At 39.0% G+C, this 24,536-nt stretch overlaps 2 protein-coding genes across 2 annotated transcripts in view; both read left to right on the forward strand.

Annotated features, from left to right (window-relative positions):
* Nucleotides 1-20,968, forward strand: part of LOC147818560 (CUB and sushi domain-containing protein 3-like) — a 293,472-nt gene extending 272,504 nt beyond the window's left edge. Inside the window, exons 8-10 of the mRNA XM_087176618.1 lie at nt 222-429; nt 20,692-20,804; nt 20,949-20,968. Coding sequence (XP_087032744.1) covers nt 222-429; nt 20,692-20,804; nt 20,949-20,968 — 341 coding nt within the window. The remainder of the gene's footprint in view (nt 1-221; nt 430-20,691; nt 20,805-20,948) is intronic.
* Nucleotides 20,969-21,946: 978 nt separating this feature from the next.
* Nucleotides 21,947-24,536, forward strand: part of csmd3b (CUB and Sushi multiple domains 3b) — a 136,919-nt gene continuing 134,329 nt past the window's right edge. Inside the window, exon 1 of the mRNA XM_087176619.1 lies at nt 21,947-22,004. Within this exon, the coding sequence (XP_087032745.1) occupies nt 21,947-22,004 (58 nt within the window). The remainder of the gene's footprint in view (nt 22,005-24,536) is intronic.

Raw genomic sequence — 24,536 nt, forward strand, 5'->3', positions numbered from 1 at the left:
TAATGCTAGGTTGATTTGAGAATTAGATCTTAATTACCAATTTGGAAAATAAACTGAATGGAAACATTTGTTAATTGACCCACCCCATCTTATATAGCTGTGAAAATCAAAAAAAAATTATCCAAAAAGCAAGAAATTGAATTTTTAAAAAGTCCGCCCCTCGGTCCCTCCTCCTCTCCCTAACCCAGGTTTTCTATTTGTCACTCTGATTTGATTGACAGCTGAGGACACATGTGGGGGCACTGTGAGGGGCGGCAGTGGGGTGGTGACCAGTCCCGGTTACCCCGGCAACTATGGTAACCAGGCCGACTGTACTTGGATCCTATTGGCCGAACCTGGAGACACCATCTCTGTCATCTTTACAGACTTCCAGACAGAGGAGAAGTATGACTACTTGGAAGTGGAGGGATCTGAACCACCAACCATTTGGTGAGTCACTATTAATTTATTTATTTATTCAGTCACATGTGTATATTGTCCCATTCATTGTGTTAGTAAGAAATGTGGCAGTGTGGGGATAGCAGAGCTGTCTGCTTATCTGTGGGATTCAGTATTTTATGTTTTAGAACCATTTCTGAATTGCAGTAGAGGGATAAGTCACAGTTTAGCGTTAGATTGCAGAAGGGTATGGGACATATTTCCAGGTGTAAGAGATGTACAATTAGCCAGATGGTGAAAATGAAAAATATTTACACGTCAAACAACAAAATTCAAGAGTGGATAGTAAGTTTTAAGACCTTGGTTGCCTGATTATTAAAAAGTTGAGATATCCAAACAAATGTACAGCAGCAGAGCATCATAGTGTAGGAGCCAATGTGGTGAGCAGTGTCCCACTGGACATGAGTGGTTGTGGAATGTGATAGTGTTCCCGATCCATACTTAAAAAAAAAAAGAAGAAAGGATTCTGTTGACACTTCTGACCTGGCATTTCTGTGAAGATAGTGCAGTCACGCTGTCACCGAATTTATAGTACAATTTAACCACACTTGGAGTATAGTAATAAAACGTTAGAACAGGTAATAAAAATAAGTTAGAACTCAGGTGAGAACGGGTAATAAAAAGAAAACTTTACTACAGATATAAAGAAGTATAGCATCTTTTTCATGAAAAAAAAATAGATGCAATCTTGAAGTGTGTTTGTGTGTGTGTGTGTGTGTGTGTGTGTGTGTGCGTGTGTGTGTGCAAAGGCACAATGCATAAGTACATTCTTTCTGCATGGGCCTCGCATTTAACAGCAATTAACTGATCAGTGCTAGTTAGACTTTTAACAGCTCTCTGTGGTTTTCTATTATTTCCTCATGTGTATTTAGATGGTTCACTCATAACAATATTTTACAACTCTGGCTGCTTATTGATGGTTGGTAAATTAAGCTATTGATCATTTATTGCTTTTGCTGTAACCAATTTGAATCTAATTATGGTCAGGGATATTGGTGTGTGCGTGTGTAATTGATTTGGACGTAATAATGGCCAGGCAACTGCTTTTAGGGAGGTGTTAGTGTTTCTATACAAGTGCACGCCATCCTGCTCACTCATCTGTGCCTGTTTGCATGTGTGTATACAGGTATGTGGGTGTGTGTCTGCAATTCATGTTAAAAAAAAATCACAATACCGCAGTAGAATAGTGCTACACAACAGCTGGCAACTTTTCACTTGCCTCTCTGTTGGTGACTGATCATGCTTTCCTGGTCACATTTTATCACATGCACTTAATCATACCTTCCATTATGGGCTGCAGGAAACTAATTTTTAGCATGCCACAGTGAACCATCGATTAAGTCTTTATTCTTAGCTTGAAAATAGTAATTTTCTTGTTTTCTTGTCAGAAATGCCATATTTAATAATTATTTGAGAATTAGCATGTTGGTGTTATCATTCTGCACTTTAGACATCCATTATACAAAGGCAAAACAATGTTAATCATCAAAGGCAGATTTATAAGAAGATAAAGATAAAAGACCTAAAGATAAAACTGTTATTTTTGATTAATTTACTTAATAATTAATTCACTGTTTTTATTTGATGTTTAACACTGTCTTGAGTTTGTTTTTTGAGAGGCAGACCAAAATGTTAGTACATTTGTGAATATAGTACAAACTAGCATACATGCAAAAAGAGAGCAGGTGTAGTAAGTTGATGGTTAATAATCAGCAATATATAAAAAATAAAATAATCTAAAATTATTCATATTTTACTTGTTCTTATGTCCAACTAGGGATGGCCAGGACACAACATGAATACCACATCTTCCCCGAGTCCCAAGTAACCACAAAAATGAATTATTAAACTTATCAACGGGAGTCTTTATTTTTAAAAATGAGCAAATTATAGGGTGGACACAGGCCAAAATAACAAACAAAAGAAGTCTACCTGAAAACCAAACATTACTCAAAGATAACCAAAACCAAATCAAATAACATCAAATAACAATGCACAAAGATGTCATGCGGATGTAACATGTGTGGCTGGGCAAAAGAAGTGGCTCTCCCCTCTAGCTGCTTGGTTGCACAATCTTTAAATGCTGGTGGCCAGGACAGGAGCCAATCAGCTGCTACCGTCAAAGCTGCGCCTCAATCACCGTCTGGTCCCGGCACGTGTACATTTACATACATACAGAACACATACAATGAAATACAATACAACCGCAGTTGTAGCACTTGCTATGATGTTGTCAATAACTGATAATAAACTGACCCTATTTAAAGTCGGGGTTTTTTTTTGAGCTCATTGTTTTCTGATAAGAAAAACATACACTTCAGCATAAGGAGCTGAAATACAACACGGTATAGTCAGTGAATAAGTTAATAAATTATTGGGGTTTTCACTCAAGCAGAGTGCTTTAGAAAATATACAGGAAAGTCGCATTTAAAATATGACAGTGTCTGACATACACACATTAACAAATGTTTTGTATCCACTACATTATCCATTTTGTAAGCACTCCATGTTCACAAACAGTATGTTCCTTTCAGTGAGACACACACAATTATAGAAATAAATGTAAGAATGCGCAAGACACCTAATTTAAATAAGTGACTTTAATGGCTTCCCACCTGGGAAGAAAACGTAAGAAAACGAGTACTCCTGTGGAGAAGAGTGTCTTGTTCATTACACATGGTAGAAAAAGTCATGAAAAGGCTTGTTTGAGATGATGCAATGCTCACAGGAGCTTTGCAGCACAACTCTTCAAGCCTCGCAGTGGATGTGCTACATTACGTCAATGCATGGTTCAACTCCTGTCAAACATGAAGATGAAATAACACTTCATCAACAAAACTGAACCCCTGCGGAGTGGATAAATGTTTCCTATTATGTATTATCCATCTCTTTTGAGACTTCCTGATGACAGGGTCAGAATTTGGTATAAACAGCCTGTTCCCATCGATTCTTTCATGCTTTAAATGGTACCGGAGTATGTTGGTGTTGTAATTGTCTGGAGGATTCTTTCTTGACATGAACTAGGCTGCCCTGGACCCTGCAGTACCAATTTAGAAATGTTTAAATGCCAGGGTTAACCCAAGCAAAGTGCTGTGGTGCATCCCCTCATGGCTGAAGTATGCCTTTTTCAGTGAGATACTTTGAGCAGAATAATGCGCCAATATGCGTCATCTCCAGATGGCTCTAGGGAAATGACAGTGATGCTAGTTTACTCCAGTCACCTACAACTCATAGTGCAATCTTATGGAAAAAGCCTGAGCGGTAAATTTGCATAATAAATATTCCGCAGCATGTGTCAATGCTGTACATGAATGTGTGCTGGAAAACCAGTACGGACACATGAGGGAACAAGTTCTATATGGAAGCAGAGTAATTCTATGACTTAATCTGTGATTTAACAGATTCAATCTTTTATAGGGTCAAAATAAAAGACAAATGCGTGTATACTGATTATAAAATCTGTTTTCCTTATATATTCGTACATTCACACAGCATGGAATAGGTATATGTGCTGGGATCAAGAGCTGACATGAAAGTAATCAATGGCATTTTTGACATTGGTTAGTCTGTCTAATGTGTGAAATATGCTGCTTTTTCTCTTTTCATATCCTTGTAAGTGTAATCTCCCTTGTATTTTTTTCCTTGTGGTCAGACAAAGTAGTAACTCAACATCAATTTAAGATCAGTAGCTTGTCATGAACCTGCTGGGTGTGGGGAAGTTAACCCTGCGCACATTTGCGAGATCAGTCAGTAAGTTGTCATCTTTGAAGCCCTTTCTCCCGTTAAAGGCCTCGTCAAACGGGTATGTTTTGACTTTTACAGTTCTAGATAGAGCTGAAATTGGTTGCAAATCGAATGACATTTATTTTCTAGTTAGGTTCAGTGCAAAGAATGGAGGCCAACCACTGATTCACATGTCTTTGTGTGTATGTGTATGTGTATGTCTGTGTTTGTATCTGTGCTTGTTTGCATGCAAGTACATGCATTTTTAATTACGTGTGCATGTGTGTCACATTGGTGTACAGTCATGCAATAACTAGTGTGTCTGTTCTCTTTCTATGTATGTACAGTGGCAACAGTTGATATTTGTTCTCTTTGTTCTAGTAAAAACTGTTTGATATTGAGAAGCTTGATATTGAAAAAAAGTCACTGTAAACAATCCTCTTCCCACCCCTTCTCTGTAAACAACCTTTAGTTATATGTCTTATCAGAATGATGGTGGTTATGCAAAGAAAGACACATTGAAATGACATTAAAGCAGTGTAGCAATGAAGCATACTAAATTTCCAGGAATGAAAGTGAAGCGAGTTTTAGCCTGTAATGTGAACGATAGGGATCAAAGGGACATTCTTTTGAGATGATCTTGACAACAAACCTACACCGATATGAATACCATTTGCGCTGTTAGGTCTCCATAGACAGAAAATCAGGCCCAGCTGTTTGGGTTTGAACTGGCAGGAATCTGTTGACAACCGTCTTTTTCTTTGTAAAAAATGTTTCCCCAAGACATATTTGAGTTAACATGCACATTGAAAATTCTGGATAGATGCTGTATACAAAACAAGACACAATAAAAACACTGGGCTGTAGCTCTATTTGGAGCTTGTTCAGCAAAGATTAAAGCATGACATCACCATTACTGTTTTGGGTTATTTTAAAACAAATTGCACTTTTGGTCTTTGATTGGATGCCATCTGCTTTACTGCATTTTTCATGATATACAGTACATATATAGTGCAACACTCAATTCCAAAATTGAAGAAGTAGCGGGCAGATAAATATTCACAAGATTACCTGCCAACTTAGGGATGCATTGGAGGATGACTTTGCTAATGAGAGTGTCCCTGAGAAGTCCCAAGACTCATAACATCATTTCCAAACAGCATTATAGTCTCTGTGAATGCATGCAAATTAGATCTTTATTTACTGTGGGCACAACAAACACAAAAACAATCTGAAATGAAAGAATGCTTGTTTTAAAGAACATCTTAAACACTATAATATTCTGGTATCTAAGTATCAATTAACTGTTTTGGTAATATCTAAACTTGCTGGAAATTAAGACCTTGCATATGCCACTATTACACAAACATGCCTTCACTTTGTTCACTTTAAATGGATGTACTAGCTATTACAGGATTTAAACTATTGATCCTTTTGTTGCAGAGTAGTCTTTGTGAAAACTAGGTCATGCTGCCTGATTCCTTAGCAGTTGCCTCACAACACCAAGTACTAATATACTAATTTCCGTTAGAAATTTGGGAAAAAGCTAATAGCTGAAGTAACACTTTCCAATGGCAATTAGCAGAGAAAGCTAATGGCTGATTTGCTAATATGTGAAAGTGTGCAGGAATTTGTTATGTGTTTATCAGTTGCTGTAGGGCTGACAACAGCAGTCTACCACACACAAACACACACAGATATAGCCCACATTCATGTTCACACACAAACTGACACACACAAGCACACTGTCACTCTTTACAGACACACATTCACAAACTTGCACATTTACTCCCATTCCCACACAGACATTTGTGTCTAATCAGTATGCAGAGAGGTGTTCTCACGCCTGTGAAAGTAGTATATCGCTGTGAGCTAAGTGCCTGTAATCCTAGCCTAACACTACACACTAATATACGAACACACACAAACACACACAAGTTTTATATTTCGTTGTTTCAGAGTCAGTTGCCCTTGAAACCAAGTCGAGCATCTTGAATAGAATGATGTCTCTCCCTCTCTCTGTCTTACTGTCTCTTCCTGCCTCTCTCTCCCTGTCTCTTTGTCTTCCTGTTCATCCGTACGTCTGTTTCTGTCTCTCTCTGTCTGTCGGTCTCTGAATCTGTCTTACTCTCTCCTGTCTTACAAGTCTCTCACTACATGACTCCAAGAAATAGCATGCTGTTTTGTGCTCTTACTGTAGGTGCACCCACTTGACAGCTCATCACCAAAATTATGGTAAGGGTGGACTGAGCTATTCAAAGTCTGTCATTTATCAATCTCTGTCTTGTCTACGATTTGTTTTTAAGAGGCACTAAAAATTAATTTGTCAGGCTTGAGCTGGAGTTGAAGCCTTGTCTCCAAGTGCCTGAAGTCATGTCACTGTAGGCGAGTTGGTTTAGCAGACAGTTAATTCCACCCAAATGCCACAGTGTGACACATATATTCACATACATCCATTGCACATTGATCACCACTTACTTTTCCCCAAAGCCCTGAAAACTGCATTCATCAAACCACTGTAAAAAAAAAGCTAATCTGGATCCTTCAGTACTGAATAATTACAGGCTCATATCAAACCTGCCATTTATTAGTAAAGTCATAGAGAAAGCTGTGTTTAGACATCTTACCAACCTTCTGGCAGAAAATAATTATCTTGACATTTATCAGACTGGATTTAGGCCCCAACACAGTGCTGAGACAGCTCTTATCAAGGTTTTGATAAGACCTGAGACATTAATCTCTGCATGAGTTTGGAAAAGTCTCTGTCCTCATGCTCTTAGATCTTACCACTGCTTTATGGTTGATGACAGTATACTAATAGACAGTCTCAATCACTGTTTAAGCCTCACTGACTGTGTCCTGAACTGGTTTAAGTTCTACGTCCATGATATATCAATTCTTAGCTATAAATCAGAGCTCCTTCCAACAACGTGTGGAGTCCGGCAAGGGTCGATTCTTGGACCTTTATTATTCAATCTTGACATGCTTCCATTACCGAATATAATTAAAAATTGTTTGGATTCTTATCACATGTATGCAGATGACACACAAATTTGTATCTGTGTCACCAAATAATTATTACTTATTAGATCCCCTGATAGTATACAAACTGTATTAAATAATTTAGTAGCTTAAAACTTAAATTATTGTCTTTGGTGCTAATTACAAAAGATTTAAAGTCAGTGCCAAACGGCAACTTCTGAGGCTGAAAAATGAGGTAAACGCGGCAGTACCAAAAACAATGGCCACTTGAGGCTGGCTCCAAAAGTGAATCAATCCTTTGATTCACTGAGTACTTCCATACTGAGTCTTCCATTAAGACTCAGTATTTGTATGTGAAAACAGCTAAACTGCACGTCTCTATGTACATATTTACTGCTGACAGTTATAGAAGTTTAAGTGTCCTGAGTCATTTCAGTATGGTTGGTGTTCTGCATGTAACACCATCACTTCTTCATATTATCAGTAGTTCCATTGTGCCTGTATGGATGGTAGAGGTTATGTGCTCACAAATGCATGGAATAGTGTATTTGTTTTGTTTTGTTTTTGTTTTACAAAATAACAAAATTAGCTTCTATTCTACTTGGTCTACAGGCTTCACTGTATCAGTATGGCTAACCTGCTGTTATTGTTTAATGGAGAGAAACAGCTAAGTTCGGTACACAGCCCATCCTGTCCGACATCATGAATCAAAATTTACTCATTCTGTGCCGTGTTGAATTTGGTCTGCTGTTTCACTTGGCTCATCTTCGTATTGTTCTGCTGTGTCTGGTCTTAGTCTATACAAATACTGTAACAGGTCGGATGTTTGTGGGTGAATTTGTGTGAGAGATCTGAACAGTGACGCATTTACTAGCTGCTCTCCTCAAAGCATTAGCATTTGTTGAGATGCAAAAGGAGCTGAGACAAGAGACAAAGAGTTTAAGTGTGTTGCTATGGGGGTGTGTTTGAGGGTATGTGTATCTGGTTGTGTGAGTGCGTGATTTTATGCTTGCCGAGTGCTAATCAATGCTCCTGGCAGAGAGGATGCTGGGATAGCAGCACTATCCCAAATAGGAAATGGAACGGTGACCTTGAACACAAACACACACCCCTTTTCTGTTTCTCACACATACACATAAACAAACACACATACAGGGAGGCAGACTAGCCTGGTTCCAGACCTCTGACACAAAGTCCACATCCCAATTTTTCTAGCTATTCAAAAAGATTTTATATTGTAGTCAGTAATGAGTGAGAAATACCTTTACAGTCAGATCCATTGTGGGCATGGTTTAAAAGTACTCTGTCGGGTTCTAATCCACTACTATTTTTTTTTTTTGTTTGATAGGGACAATGCAGTTCAACATAGTTTCACAAAAGGGTATAAAACTAATGTGTTGCACAAATTTTCTAACTATAGCACTATGGTGGTATGTTTTTTGAGTGGGCCCAATTTTGTTTCTATCTTGTGCAAAAGCCTGAGGAAACACATGCCAATGGTTTTCCAATAATCCACAGATTTACAGGTGTGGGTAATAAATAAGCCACGTGCCAGTAAAATGCAGGGAATCGGAAAATGGCAAGCTGGCAAACATGGATGTAAGCAGTGCCAGTTTCTAAATGTTTTTGTAAAAGTTTTATGAGGAAGGCAAAGCATTCTCCATATTTGTAAGACCTCAAGGGTACGCACAAAGCTTTTTGGTGAAAAAAAAACTGAATGTAAGGAGAACTTTGATAACAGAAAATTCTACGGTGTACCTGTAAACTAGTGAAACCAAAGTTATCCAGTGGTTAGATCATCTTCCACAGTTTCATCACTGCTCACTGTATATTAAACGACACATTGCCATATAATACGTAATGTCTCATGATCACATTGTTTTTAAGACAGGTAAATAAAGGTAAAATTCAGTTTCTAAACAACCATGAGACTGTGCATGTAGCTGGGCGTGCTAGCTGATGATAGCTGCCTGCCAGGTTCAGCCAGTGGTCTACCCGTTCACACTTGCTGATGGGCAGTGCTGTTTGTCAGTGGAACATAAGGATCATGCTGTTTTTAAGTACAGTAATGTTATGTTGGTAGAACAGCAGGGCAAAATGCCACTGTAACTTATAATAATATATATTAGTAATTTATAGTGAAGCTGAATTGTTATTCTTGTACATTCTTTTTGTAGGTAGAGTTGGAGTGGGAAAAAACAACATAGAAAGTTTTTTGATGTATTGACTTAGATAATGTTAAATATGGCTGTAATTTACACAGCACTGCTCTGACACTGTGTAGTCAGCATCAGTGCATCAAAATTAGTGGCTGTCTTCATAACAACAGAGCAAGACAAAGCCTCAAACACACAGGAAAAAAGTTTGTTGTTGTTGTGGTTATTATTGTTGTTGTTGTGGTTATTGTTGTTGTTGTTTTGGTTATTGTTGTTGTTGTTGTTGTTGTTGTTGTTGTTGTTGTGGTGGTGGTTGTGCTGGTGGTTGTGGTTGTGGTTGTGGTTGTGATGATTTTTTTCCCCAAAATGAACTGCTGCAAATCACATCAACCATTTATCACAGAGTCAGGGAGGACTCTGGAGAACCCATTCCCACCCACATTTATAGGCCAAACAACTTTCATAGGGAGCTTGTAAACAAGTTCATGATGTAGGCTATTTTCTCGTGGATCTATTTGCAGTATTGGGGCTTATAGGTTATACCAGTGACCTTCACACCGTTTCTCTGGGGGCATCAATTTTTAAATCCAATTTCTGGTGGCCCAAAGAATAATTTAGGTCTACAGGGCTATTGTTTAGGCATGTCTAAGCAAATTTACCACAATATTAACCCACACCTTTGATAGCCTTTGAAACAAATTACTGGGATCTTTTGGGAATCACACCTTCTTATTTGTGGGAGCTTACATAGAGGAGAGGAGAGGAGAGGAGAGACAAGGAGAGGCGAGATGGGAGGCAAAATGAGAGGAGAGCGAGAGAGGTATCAGGAAGGCAGTGTCAGGCCATGCAGAAGAAGACAAGAGAGGCAAAGAGACAGAGAGGAATGGGTAAAAAAGAGGAGCAGAAAGGGCAATTGGGGTGACAAGAGGAGCCAGGAGAGAAGAAGTAGAGATGAGAGGTAAGAAGGTGAGGTAGGGAGGAGACAAAAGCAGAGGTGCAGAATTAGGGATGTGGGGGAGATGAGAGTTGACAGGAGAAGAGAGGTGGAAAGAAGAATAAGAGGAATGGAGGGGGAGACAGGAAGAAAAAGCCATCAGCAGGACTAATGGGGAGGAAAGAGGTTGTAGAGAGAAAGAGACAGACACTGAGAAGGACTGAGAAAGACAGAGAAGGACAGACCGAGACAGACAAACAAAAAATAAACTTTATCTGACATTTGCTACCTGTACATAAAGCGAAATGTGATCACTGCAGTGAGATTAAAACCATGTAAACAAGTTAATCCCACGTTTGTCTAACTCAGGTCATATGGAAAGTCTTTGCTGTAGGATTAAAATGTGTGGAGAACTGTGAAATTAGTCGCATTATAGGAAGATTGGTTAGAGGTATAAACACCATATGCTGAGTAAGTCTGTCCATCCGATTTCTCCCAAGCTGTGCAGCTTGACCAATATATGAGTGTTCATTTTTAAAGTAACTGTCCTTTCCAAAGCTGGCATTGATGTCTCAAATCTTGGCAAACTGCAGAGGTGTTGCATAGATGCAGCCAAGGATACAGGCATATGCATTTTATGGGGACAGTATCAAAAATTTACTAGTTGCCTATAGGGAAAAATGCACATGACAATTAATTCAATCAACACACACTGTGCAAGATTGCATTAAGATGAGTATATTAAGATAAATCTTCTTCTGCTATGCATGTAAACAGCTTAATGAAATTACTCTTAGAATCAAAGTGAGCTTTATAATTGGATTAGTGTATGATAATTAGATTATAGTGTTTATGCAAACAAAGTCACGTTATACACATTCACTCAGGATAAAAACCCAAAATAGGTCACTTTCACTCTAGGGCTTTGAGGCATCTTAAAGTTTTGCACTATTCTGAGCACCATGACAAAGCTAAATCTGAAATGTCTTAAATTCATTCGATCTTTGTTTTTTTGTTTCTTTTAACTGTCCAAACGATTGGCCATGACTTTGAGAGATTCCAAAACACATTTGTCAGGGTAAAAAAAAAATGGCCAAAGTTCTTTTGCCTTCTGGACTGTCTAATTTGCAATATCCACTGAATGGAGCTCTTTCTTTTGTGTGTTTGTGTGTGGTGCTTTGGCAGAATTTTGTGAAAATCATAGCTCACTTTTTTATTCTAAAGTATAACTCTGTTGGCTTCAAGGGCTATGACATATCATATTTCATGTAGACGACATTGCCAGACATGAATTACAGTGAGCATGTGTTGTCTCTACAGGAGCTGTGTTTTCTCAGGTCACTGTTGCTGGGCTGTGATATTTGATATTTACCATTCCCACAGCAAAAAACCTTTCCAGGTGGTGCTAAGCCAAACCCAAGGGACAAGGCCAGAGGTTGAGCACCACTGGAGCACAATATGTAGTTTGGCCCGGCCACAGCAAATTAATTCTACCATCACAAACGTGTTGTCATTGTCATTCCCGGTACTAGACTTAGTCTGTGTGTATGTGCGTGTATCAATGTCTTTGTTTTAGTTGCGTGTGTTTCTGGCTGTGTCCTTGTGTGTATGTGCTTAAAAAGTATAGTGTGTTGAATAGTCAGCCACTGATAGTGGTAGCTAGGGTGATGAAATTATAATATTATGTAATGTAATAATAATAACACCAGCTCCCTCTCCGTCTCTCTGTTCCCTTCTCTCCTCCCAATTTCTCTCCTGTTCCCTGTCTCTGCTCCGATTACTGTGTTGTCCCGCAGGCTACACACACACACACACACACACACACACACACACACACACACACACACACACACACATACATACACACACACACATGCATACACACACATACATGAAAGAGGGTTTGAGAAGAGGTGGGGAGTTGCCCAGAATTGCAGTGGCTTCTGGGAAGAGACTGAGCTAAAAGGAAGGAGTGAACAGACAGTGACGGAGAGTAAACCCTGGAGAGAGAGCAAGGAGAAGAGAAAAAAGAGGGGGGGGTAACAGAGACAAGTAATAGTTTTTAACTCTGTTATCAGGTATTCACTGGCTTTTTCACCCAGTTCCTCCTTTTTCTGTCAAAGGAACATGATCATTCTTAAAAGAAAGGTGGCTGCCTTTCCTTACATGAACAGCTAACAAGGAGTAAACACACACGGAACAATAACACCTTTCCCTTATGATAATTATTTTAAGTAGAAAAATAAACAAATTTAAACACAACTCAGATTTTTTTTAAAGTCTTATTGTTATACAGCGTTATTGAGCATCTAAGTTTTTGCTCTGTGCCAATTTGGGTCCAAGCCATGTGTTACATCTAGTCAGACAGAGTAGACAGATATCAACATGGTAACACCTAAAAGTATGATATTGAGTTCATCTTGTGGTTTAACAAGCCAAAGCCAGTCATGATGTCTCAGTGTTTGGCGAGGACTGTGTTTTCTATCACATCAAGAAGCAGAAGAAGATAGCTAGATTTGCAAACTGCTTGCTCTGTCATCACAAGCATAAATTACCCAACAGATGGTACAGAAATTATTTACACTGGGTGCTTATGTCTATCATAAACAAAACTCACCTGTTTCTGTCTGGAAAACGATATTGTTTAGTATAGGGTTTATTCATTTAGCAGTAAAAATGTTTTTAACTCTTCAAAGTTGCTCTGTGAGAGTTTTATTTAGTGTTATCACTATGCTCACTGTATGAGTTAAGATCGGCAGAGTGAATATTCTGGTCCATCAACATGATTTTAAGCAATGCTGAGAGAATTATTTTGGTTTATTTAGATGTATTTTGAAAATACAGTTCACGTGGGCTGCCAAATATTACACCTAGCTGTAAAGGTAAATGAATCCTCTCATTCCAGAGCCACGGGCACTAATTTGCCGCCATAACAGCCTCCACTGTTCTGGAAAGCCTTGCCACAAGATCTTTGGAACTTTGCTGCAGGGATTTGCTCCCATTTTGCCACAAGAGCATTACTGAGGTCAGGTGATGATGTTGGGTGATAGGTCCTGGCTCGCAGTCAGCGTTATAGTTCATTGCCAAGGTGTTCAATGGAGTTGGGGTCAGGGCTTTGTGCAAGCCAGTCATTTTCTTCCACAGCATTCTTGGACAAGCCAGCACAGACCAAAGGACCTTCCCCAAACTGTTGCCACAGAATTCTAAGTAGACCGTTTCCTGTCAGTGTATATTTCAGCATTAAGAATATCTTTATTTGGAGCTAAGGAGCCCAACCCAAAGTGCACATAAGAAATTATTTTGACATTTCACTGGTCTCAAAGGTTAATGCCTACTATCTCAATTTATAAATTATCGATGTCAGAGTGATTTTCTTTTTCCAAATAAGGTTCACAGCCACCCACTCATGTTTTATTTCAGCCCTCAGCTGTCCGTGTGAGCAAGCTAGTTTAAAAACACCTTGCTGCTCTGTGAAGGGGCAAGCAGGGAGGAGGAGAGAAATTTAGATGAGATAAAGGGAAGGGAGGGAGAGACAGAGCAGGGTCCTGTTGTGAACACTGATTACTCTCTGCCCACTTGAGATTGATGGAGAGTGACACAGCAGGCACGCTCACGCAAGCAAAAACGCATACACACACATAAACAACATGCACACAACGCATACATACACAGTGTATCTAAACAATCGCGTGCACGCACACAGACACACACACACAGTTGCAGAGGACTTCTCTGTCTCTGTATGCTGATTGATGATGGCTCCACCTAGACTACATTCAGCCCAACACTCCTGCAGTGTGTGTGTGTGTGTGTTTGTGTGTGTGTGCTCATTTCTCTGTGTGACTACAAGTGTGTGAAACAGCATTCTCTCTCTCTCTCTCCCTCTCTCTCTCTATCTCGCTCTCTCTTTCTCTCTCTCTTTCTCTCTCTCTCTCCCTGCATCTTTGAGTGTGTTTGTGGGTATATGTGTTTGGCAGTTCCTACCTGTCTTAATTAGAGGAGGCTATTAAGACAGATTGCCTGATTAAGTAGCATTCCCCTACTGTCTAATGAATAGCCACACACAAGCACACACACAAGCAGACACACAGACATACATGCACACAAAAGTTAGTATTGAGTAGTGTAGCTCTCTAACCCACATGACCACTGATGTGAGGATTCTGTCTGGGTGTATGTGTGTGTGTGTGTGTGTGTGTGTGTGTGTGTGTGCGTGCGTGCGTGCATGCGTGTGTGTGTGTGTGGAGCCATTCATTCACTACAGGTAGCAACTCTTGCAGTCTCTCAGGTCAAATATGAAGTTGTCAGTGTCACATCTGTTTTTTCTGTGCAAAATTTCACTCATGATATAAAAACTCCTCCAGCAGAACATCCACAGTGAACAGTTTAACAGATCACATCAGGGTTGACCTGCACAGACACATTGGGCCTTGATGATGACAATTGCATTTTCCACCAAAGGTTTGGTGAAATAAATCTCATAATGAAAGGTACTATTCATTTGAAACAACATTTTTATAAAGATGTTTGGAACAAGAGCATGATGCTGTGAAAGAAAATTGTAGGAGCTCCTTACATAACAGAAAACATCAGTTCAATCGACTAAACTGGCGCACTCTGTTCTAAAATAGAGTAAATAGATTGTTTACAATTTTCATACGGTCTAGGGCTGAGTACAACTGTGATTGCAAAGCAATTTTAAGATGTTCAATGTGCGAGAGATGTTATTACAATCTCCAGCTTGCACTGAATCATCATACACCCTATAACAACACAGTTGGCAAAAAAGGCCAACTGAACTTGTTTTTGAGCTGAAATATAACTTTAACAATGTGTCACAGCTGGATTAAATCAATTTTGAGAAGTTTTAAGAGGTTCCCCACATATGCAGATAATACTGTAGCCTATCTGAAAAAACGGAATGAAAAATTGTGTAAGGTTTCAAAGCTTAAAAACTTTGAACGTTTTTGTAATGTTGATCTGACAATAATGTTGCTTTATTGAAAACACATTGTGCTGCAGATTTTCCTAATATTTTTTTATTCTGTAAACATGTAAAATTACAATAAATCAATGAACCGCTTCAGTGACAACTGAGTGTATAATATATTAGCTTTCTTGTGTTCAACATGGCAGAAAATGACCTTTTTTATTTTCAACATTATTTATGTTTTATTCATAAATTGCCCACACTAAAATCTGCTCTCTTATAATAGTGTTTTCTGCGTTTTGTGATTATATTCAGTTTAAATGTTAGAATGAATAATTAACAACATAACAAATTAACTCATGTACCTCTGTCAGCTTCTGTGTGTCTTCCTCCCTCCCTTCACTGCTTCCCCCGCTCTCTCCCTTCATGTCTCACCATACCGCCATCAATCTTTGCCTCCTTGCACCCTCCTTCCACCCCATGCTTCTTTATTTCCTCCTTCTCCCTCTCTTTTATTCCCATACTGCCGGTGGAATATCTGGTTTGTATTTCCGTGGAGGAAGAGGGGCACAGAGGATGGATGGATGGGAGGATGGTAGACAGAGAGAGGCGAGAAATGCTCTTTTGGTCCATTGTATTTAATCAGTTACGTTCTCTTGCTCCCTCCGGCAGCTTTCAACTCGATATTCTCTCTCTTCTGCAGACACACACGCATGCACACAAATGGTCACATATTCACTCCTCATCTCAGTATTTATTTTCTCAATTTTACCCAGTTGTAGTTGGACACAAGAGGCATTCAAAATGTATTAGTGTATTAGTCAGGTAAGGTTGATGATTTTCAGAGAACAGTAGTTGTAATGTGACCTCCCTGCACATTCACAGGAACAACCATTGTTGGTGGTTGATTGCTGACAAACTGATGTGAGGTATTGAGCACCGATTGTACAGTATTTATAGGAAATACTGCATTCGGATCTACAGTGTTTCATACAAAGGTGTTGCACAAGAGGGATATATCAACAGAGCAAGTCATTTCTTCTGAATCTCCAAAAAAGAACACCAATTTATGTTATTTCTCAAAAAAAGAACAAGGGACCATGCCATACATCTGTTAGATACCTTTATGTACAACAGGTCAAATTTAAGTAGTAATTGTGATACTAAGATGAGTTGCAAAAATTCTGGCAGTGTGATTGAGTCCACAACAGTTTAATGCACTCAGGTAACCATTAAGAGCCTTTGTTCTCTACACCACAACAGCAGGGCCAGCCCTCTAAATGCTTATGTATGTTGCTGACTGACTGACGGCTGGCTGAGCGTTGGAGTTTTTCAAAATGATTTGGTGCAAACAGTTTCTATCATGTCATCAGGGAGCGTTTAAAGACAGTTGTTTGCATCAGATCCTTAATATCACACACTGACCCTACATGGTCCAGCTAAATACTAGGTTTTGATCTGGTCTTGTTTAAACTTCCTTGAGGATCGCAGGCATACAAACTATCCCACAAGCTTTGTTGATCGTCCATCTTTCCTTTTTACTGTATTTCCCCTTTTGGAAGTTTTAAAGTGTTAGTTGCCCGTTGTATCAAGCCTGCCTTCACCCAATGCATTATGCCTGTGTCATTGTGTCACAGAGTAGGTCACCCTCTCAGACCATGATATTTAAAAAAAAAAAAACAGTGTAGCCTATCTGAAGATGATCTATAACACCTCAGGGCTCCTCTGAAGTGCTTTTATAGCAGATATTTCGGGGGAACACTTAACAGTCACAGAAATGAGCAATCAGCATAGATGACTGATTTAATAATGCATTACAAATTGTCCACGTGGGGAAAATCAACATAGCTTCTCAGCAGCTCAGACACTGATGTTTTTTTGGAAGTATTAGGTTTTCTGCTGGCAGCTTCATTTTAGGTTTTAATTATCCATGTAAGTAGTTGCTAAACAGACCTGCTCTTTTTTCAATGTCAACCTTCATGTACATTAATGTTTGGTACATGTGCAATAGCTTTGATATATCTCAACAGTACTTATTGAGACAAAGCACTGAGAGGAGTGTTCCTTTCTACTGAGGCGATCCAGGTTGGTGACCTTTTTAGTCACCAGCTTGTTTCTCTAACTTTACAGCTGCTGCTGGAAGAGAGATTTTTCTAATTATACCTTCATCCCGCACTTCAGAGTTGTTAAGCGCTTCCTGAGCATGCACTCTCTGCATAGATTTATGATTTAATTCCTGTTTTAATACTGGAGCAGATTGAATATGCACACACTCTACTCTTAATGATGCACTCTGGGTAATGATGTCATAGCAGGAAGTGAATTAAGAGATGTAAACATGAATAATATGTGTGAAAGAGAGAGTGCATATATGAAGAGATGGAGGGGGGCAGGAAAAAGGGCAAAGAGGGGAGCTAAATGTGTAATAGCACCAAACAATGAAATGCTTATGTAGTGTCTCTTGGCTTTTCAGCCTGCATCAGATTATAATATAATAACACAGGTGACAACTTTGAGTTAAGGACATCCTGTACATTCTAAGAAGGACTGGAGTGAACATTATGTCCATTCTTATCAAAGTGTCTAATATAACCTAATAGACTTTTATTAAGTCTAAACTCAATTCAATTCAATTTCAGTTCAATTTTATTGATATAGCGCCGAATCGTAACATAAGTTATCTCAGGGCACTTTTCACATAGAGCCACTCTAGACTATACTCTTTATAATTTTATAAACTGAGGATAGTTTTCATTGTCTTTCTTCCTCTGGAAAAGGTTAATCTATTTTGGATACTTAGGTCTCTTGAGGGTTGGTACTCACCTTGTTTCTATGCCTTATAATTATTAAGCATGCACCATAATATTTTACAGTCTGTTCACAGCAGAGACAGACACACATTAAAGTCCTTTAAGAAAATCACTTGTTTTTCAGTCTTTATTTTTCATATATTTCACATAGACTTTGAGACAATTATTTTTTGTCTGGATTTATGCTGATAAATAGATTACCTCCTGCACATGTATTGACATTTGAAACATCCTATAAATGTGAAATGTCTTGTGTCAATCAAGGGACTTGATATCAGTGACTATTATCTGAAACCTCTTCCATTTCATTCACTGCCCAGTCTCTCTCCCAGCTAATAGACTAATTCAGGATTGATTTGCTATAGTTTATTCAATTTAAATTACATTTTAATGGTCTTTCTGAATGTGATCCACCAGGGTGAGACTGGTGAGATGTGATAGAATAAGACAAATAGATTTAAGCAATAAACGGATATGGTAAAGTTCAACTGTCTCTTCATGTTATGCGACGTTTATGGTTTATTCTTTCTTCCAAACAAAATTAATTGAATTTTCTAATTATGTTTCCCTCTAGTACATGGAAAAAATCCTGATGTAGGCGATTACTAAGGACATTTTCTGTTCTTCACCCACATTTAGAGTTGTGTTCTTGTATCATTGTGTATGTAAATCAGCCAATTTGTGTGCATCTGGGCCTGTGAAACCACTGTGTGTGTATGTGTGTGTGACTAATAGCAGACATCAGAGAATCCTACTGATCTAGGGCACAAGGTGACCCTCTCTCTGTCTCACTCACTCTCACACACACACACACGCACGCACACACAAATACACACACACACGCACACACGCACTCACACACACACACACACACACACACACACACACACTCTCTCACACACACACACACACACACACACACACACACACACTTCTATCACACACAGCTATTTTTGTGGGGACCCGTCATTGACCCAACCTAAATCCCCACAAAGCTCTCAGACCCGACAAGTATAGTGGGCTCCCAGTTTTTAGGCCCCATGACTATAGTAAAACAAGCCCCCCACATACACACACACAGAGACACAGAGACACACACACACACACACATATATACAAACCAGCACACCTTCTAAAACACCTGCTCAGCATTCTTGTGCTCCACTTTATACTGCTGTTATTAGAGGGTATGGGTGTAGTGTAGTAGTATATGCACTATAATGCCACCATCTGAGTATGTGTGTGTGTGTGTGTGTGTGTCTGTGTGTGTGTGTGTGTGTGTAAGTTGATATTAATGGACTGTGAAGGTTAACAGGAGGGTTTTATAAAAGGAGACAGGCGAACATGGGAGGGAAGCCCACTTCATACTTTACACCAGTTATGTTGAGTGTTTCTGTGTCTCAAATGTAACAGCCAAGGTGATATTACTATAAAAAAAAAAAAAAACATCAATGTAAATGTAATGGGAGAGAAATACCACCTGTTGTGTGACGCTACAAGATGAAAGCACCATACAACAAAGGACTGATGTATGGAATTGGGATCATTGCTAGCAGAGATTGTATTTGAGCTGCAGATATTTGAAGTTATACTGGAACAAGGATGTTTTATTCTCTAAGTGTCAAGTGCAAAGCCTCCTGTAAAGCTGCCAGCAGTGACCTGTCATTATGCACTTTGGCCAACCACAAGAGCTTTGTTCATATTCTCAGTCAATTAAGAATTCTCACCCTATCTACTCATGCTGTGTGCCATCAAAGCCTCAGTACATTAGCCAACTTCAATGCAAAAAAGCCAGTGGTATATTCCAGTCTGACTGTCCGGTACTCTCTTGTTCCTGTATAACTGAAACCTGCTGTATTTGTATAAACCAGTCTATTAGGTGCAATTGAGGTAAATAGTAGTGGAGAAAGTATTAGAAATAATAATAATCACTGTGGTCCAGTACAACACCAACCACCAACTACAGCTTCAGAAACCACCATGAGAATTGAGTTTTTGATTAGAGTTGCTGGGTCAAATCCTCTAACCACCTGGGGAAATCTTGGCAAAAATTATGAATAAGAAATACCATTTCCTTCTTCATTAAAAGCGTTTGAGGCACCCTAGAGCATGCAGCATAATCCCCAGTAACTCCAGCGGAGCCGCAGAAACACACTGGTTATATTGGGAGGTGAACTCCTGACACTCTGTGTAATTCAGTTTGTGCTGTCTTCTCACTTCATTCTAGACAGCTACAAACACAAAGACACACTGGGATGTTTTCTGAACATGCCCTTTCTCTTCCATGCACACACTTGAGATACCCAGGCAAGACAAGGAAAGTTTAAGAAAACGATCAACAGTAAACTAAACCTTGTGCTGATGTTTAGCACCTGTTGTTCCGGTGACATTTTTAAATGACTACCTTGTTTTACAGACTTCAGTTTTGTTCTTTTATTAAATGGCTTCACGGTTTTATGTTTTTTCACTGCTCATCTAAGACGAGTATTTTTTGCATGTACTAATACATGAGTGTGTGTCTATAATTTTATCTTTAAAAGAGCATATTTAAGTTTAAGACTTTCAGAGCAAGGGCATTTATGCAACACTTTGGTCATTGTGCCTGAGCCTCAAGGGTCTTTTGTAGGATTAAGTGAAAAAAGGGCAAGAGCAAAGGTTTTATAACTGTGTGTGTGTTTGTTCTATTTCTTACAAACGTTCTTTATATCACTCTTTCAGGTTGTCAGGCAGTAATGTCCCCTCACCCATCATTAGCAACAAGAACTGGCTCCGGCTACATTTTGTGACTGATAGCAACCACCGTTACCGTGGTTTCAGCGCACATTATCAAGGTAAGATGGGTAAGATATGATTCATTCACAGAGACGGGCATCTTAATTTCTACACTTTTCTACACTTTCTTTTCAAGGTTCTGTTTTTGCTTCTTTGCCTTTTTCTTTTCTTTTTTTCCTTTTTCTTTATCTGTTTCTGTGCAGCTTTTTTCCTTTTCAACTGACAGTTTGTCTCCATCATTTTGCCTCTAACTCCCTTTAATTACGCCTGTTGACTCCAATCTTCCTGTCTCCTCACTACTGCAGTTTCTCTCTCTGTCTCCATCTTTCAGCAACTATCTCTCCCTCCCTTTCCCCACTGCCTAGTTCTCTCTCTTTCACTTTCTTTTTCTCTCGGGTAACTGGTCATAGAGGCGTATAGTTTTTTCCTTGACACAAACCCTAACTGGTGGAAAACATTTGGAAATTTGTTTGGCAATGTCCACGTCTTCCAACAGCGATAATGAGGGCTGAATGTTTGGAACAACTGCACAGACAAGCTGGAACAGAGAGGGTTTATATTTTACACTTTACTTGTTTTTCTTGCTCTCCCATGTTTTGTTTTACTCTCAGAGTGTCTGTTGTTCTTTCAGAAAATGAACCATTGGCTTTTTTTTTTGTTAATCACCAGTGCATGGTGCATAAAATCCATTCAACATCACAAGATACACAGGGAATGGGACTGTGTGTGGTATTTTCATGGCCAGAGGCGTGTGGCCCACCTGCATTACAGTTGGAAACAGGGTGGCATTGACAGACACTGCCAGTGTTTCATGGGCTGGCATCAGCCACGGTCAACCAATCAGCTCCTGTAATCCACTTAAATCAAAATACTGGGAACATGTTTTATTTGTGTGTTCATTGTTAGAAAGTTGAACTAGTGTAAACTAAAGTCATGGGAACGGTACACTGTGTCTTCTTTCATGCGTCATTGAACTGGTCTGAGTGGGCGGGCAGCACAAGCGTAGATCGTGGTCATGCTTGATACCAAAATTGCATGGTACCACTTGATTGGTACTGACACACTCCCTGCTGTGCCTCGCCTCTCACCTCAGTACATTCAAGTTCACTGCGGGTCACCAACATATCAAGCAGACTCAGGCATGCAAAATAAGGTGTGCACCCATCCAAAGGGCTAGCTCTTGGGGTGCAGGGTCTGCACCATGTGCTGCCCTCAGAACTGGGCCCTGTTTGTGTACAAGCCCACAATGATGGGCTTGTGTATGTATTTTGGAGAGACATAAAACAGACATTATGTCAGAAGTGACACAATCATACACAACTCAATACACAACTCAATGACGCAATGTGAAAGTGTTTCACAAGACTATTTTCTTTGTTCCTCCCTCCTTCTTCTCTTATTACAATCTTTTAACATATTCTCCTTTAACCCAAATCTTTTTTTTTAACTCTCTCTTTGCCACCATTTGTTCCATACACAAAGGTGTATTTTTTCATACACAACAGTAATTAGGGTGATTTGCTGTCACTCCATCACTGAGTAACCTTACAGAATATCTTATCTATCTATTTTTTTCAAGTAATGGTTTTCCAACATGAAAAATGTAACTTTTGAGAAAGTGGCTATTGAGGTAGTAATGTGGATTGATGAGAACCAAGTCAATGCACAAATATTGTTTTATAGCTGGAATTATATACTGTATATACCAGATATATATAATATTTCCAAACCTATAACTAAAAATGTGAATAATTACATAGCTCTGTGTCTGTGTCTTGAATGCATTTTTCGATATTTGCTTTAGAATTAATAAAAACATACAAAGGAAATTGCATCCTTGCTTTAAAGGTCATTTAGTGCTAATTGAAATTACTGATATAAAATATTTACATTTCAAAATAGTTTCTTTATGACCCTGCAAATTCTCAACGTATTGGTCGCATGTGCCACTTGCAGGACTGTGGTCAATTACAACAATTAAGTGACTGAGACTGCTATTAATTCACGTTTTATATTAACTCTGCATAATTTTCCAATCTGCTGGTATGATGAGCTTATTAAGTTGGCTATGACCCCATATGACATCTCATGGCATATGTTGTGTTCGATTTTTAAAGAATGCCCACAGTGGCAGGATATCTATAAGGCTGTCTTTTATGTCTCCACTGTGAAAAGTCTAGTAAAGGCGAAATGCCCCCCCCAAAAAAAGATAAATAACCATTTACAGATTTGAATTTAGATATCAAAAGCAATGTATAAGAGTTAAACCACACATTTAAATAGCCAAAGCTTTATTCTTATAGTACACATGCAGCGTGTAGTATGATTTAGAAAGGAGCTTTTTGAAGATTTAAATTCCAGTCATTATTAAACCTCATCCCTCTTCCCCCTTGCTCTTTTTACAATACATCTTTCCTCTCTCTCTCATCCTTCTCCTTGACCCCCCTTTAATTGTTTCCTCCCGCTTCCTCCTCTCATCTGTCTTTCTCCTCGATCCTCTCCTGTTGTCCTTATCCTCCCTCTCTTTACCTCTCTCTTCTTCTGGCTATCTCGGACATTCTTCTTGATTGATTGACTGACAGCCTGACCACTCCCCTTGAGATGAGCTTTTAATTGGTTTAATTGATTTTAATTGAGTTTAATTAGTTCAAAAGACTAATCAATGTGTTAATGAGGGGTGTCAGTTTGATAGGTTAGTTGATTAATTAGTGAAGTTCTTAACAAACTTGTGATTGATTGACTACTTCCTGTCAGCTGTCAGTCATCCCCATTAATGGAAAGGCTGGTTAGGTGGCTGAAAAGGTTACTGCTACTGAGAAATCTAGTTGTTGATTTGAAAATCCTTACAAATTGTTCCTACAATATTGCAAAATATGCCATAGCACATAGTTCTTTGAAATAGTGTGTGATCTTTGCCTCAGTGGATTGCATTTAACCAGTTCCACAAGGAAAATTAATGTGTCGTCCGAAGTTAATCTATTTCTTAACTGAAAGTTAAACTGAAAGTTAAGAAATGCATGCAAACAGTGCCATTATGAAGTGAGGATAGGTCAATATTGTGAATGAAATAACATGCTAATGCCACTACTGATCATTGCAAGATGACTGATGAATCACCTGTTGATTTCATATCTTGTGGAACCACTAAACAGTAAAGGAAACTGCAGATATCTTCATTCACATGTGCAGTTCTTTGAACCTTAGAAGAGTATATTAATTTGTATTTGATTCAGTTTATTTACATTTTGTTCAGTTTATTGCACTTTTTTATACTGCATTATTCTCTATCCTCTTCAGATTTACTCTTTAATTAGCATTCTTAGAGTGAAACCCTGCTTTATTGTAAATTGTTCCACTTAATGATAATCCAGTTTGTTTTTACTTAGACTGGGCTACTAAATTCTACCTTTCTCTAGGAGAATAAATTGTAATGGCCAAGCCCACTGGGTTAGTTTAGTGTAGTGGCGAGCACCATTTGAAAACATTTTCAAATTTGTCTCTGAGAGACTGAATGAACAAATCTGCTTTGGCAGGGTTGGTTTAGTTTGTAAGACACTGCTATGAGACCTCAGAGGGAGACGTTTGGCTCTAGGTGCTGCCAGCTAGCTGGGCACTGTGTGTGTGTGTGTGTGTGTGTGTGTGTGTGTGTGTGTGTGTGTGTGTGTGTGTGTGTGTGTGTTTGTTAGGTCAGCCACTCGGCTCATAAAAACCTCCTCCTTCTGTTGTTTCACAATAATGAAGTTCCGAATTAATAATAATCTCCTAATGATTTATGTCCAAGTTGGGGGGGG

The sequence above is a fragment of the Seriola lalandi genome, unplaced genomic scaffold (genome assembly GCF_002814215.2).
Source record: "Seriola lalandi dorsalis isolate HSWRI2012SDOR001 ecotype SW California unplaced genomic scaffold, Sedor1 jcf7180002054562, whole genome shotgun sequence".
Taxonomy (NCBI): Eukaryota; Metazoa; Chordata; class Actinopteri; order Carangiformes; family Carangidae; genus Seriola; species Seriola lalandi.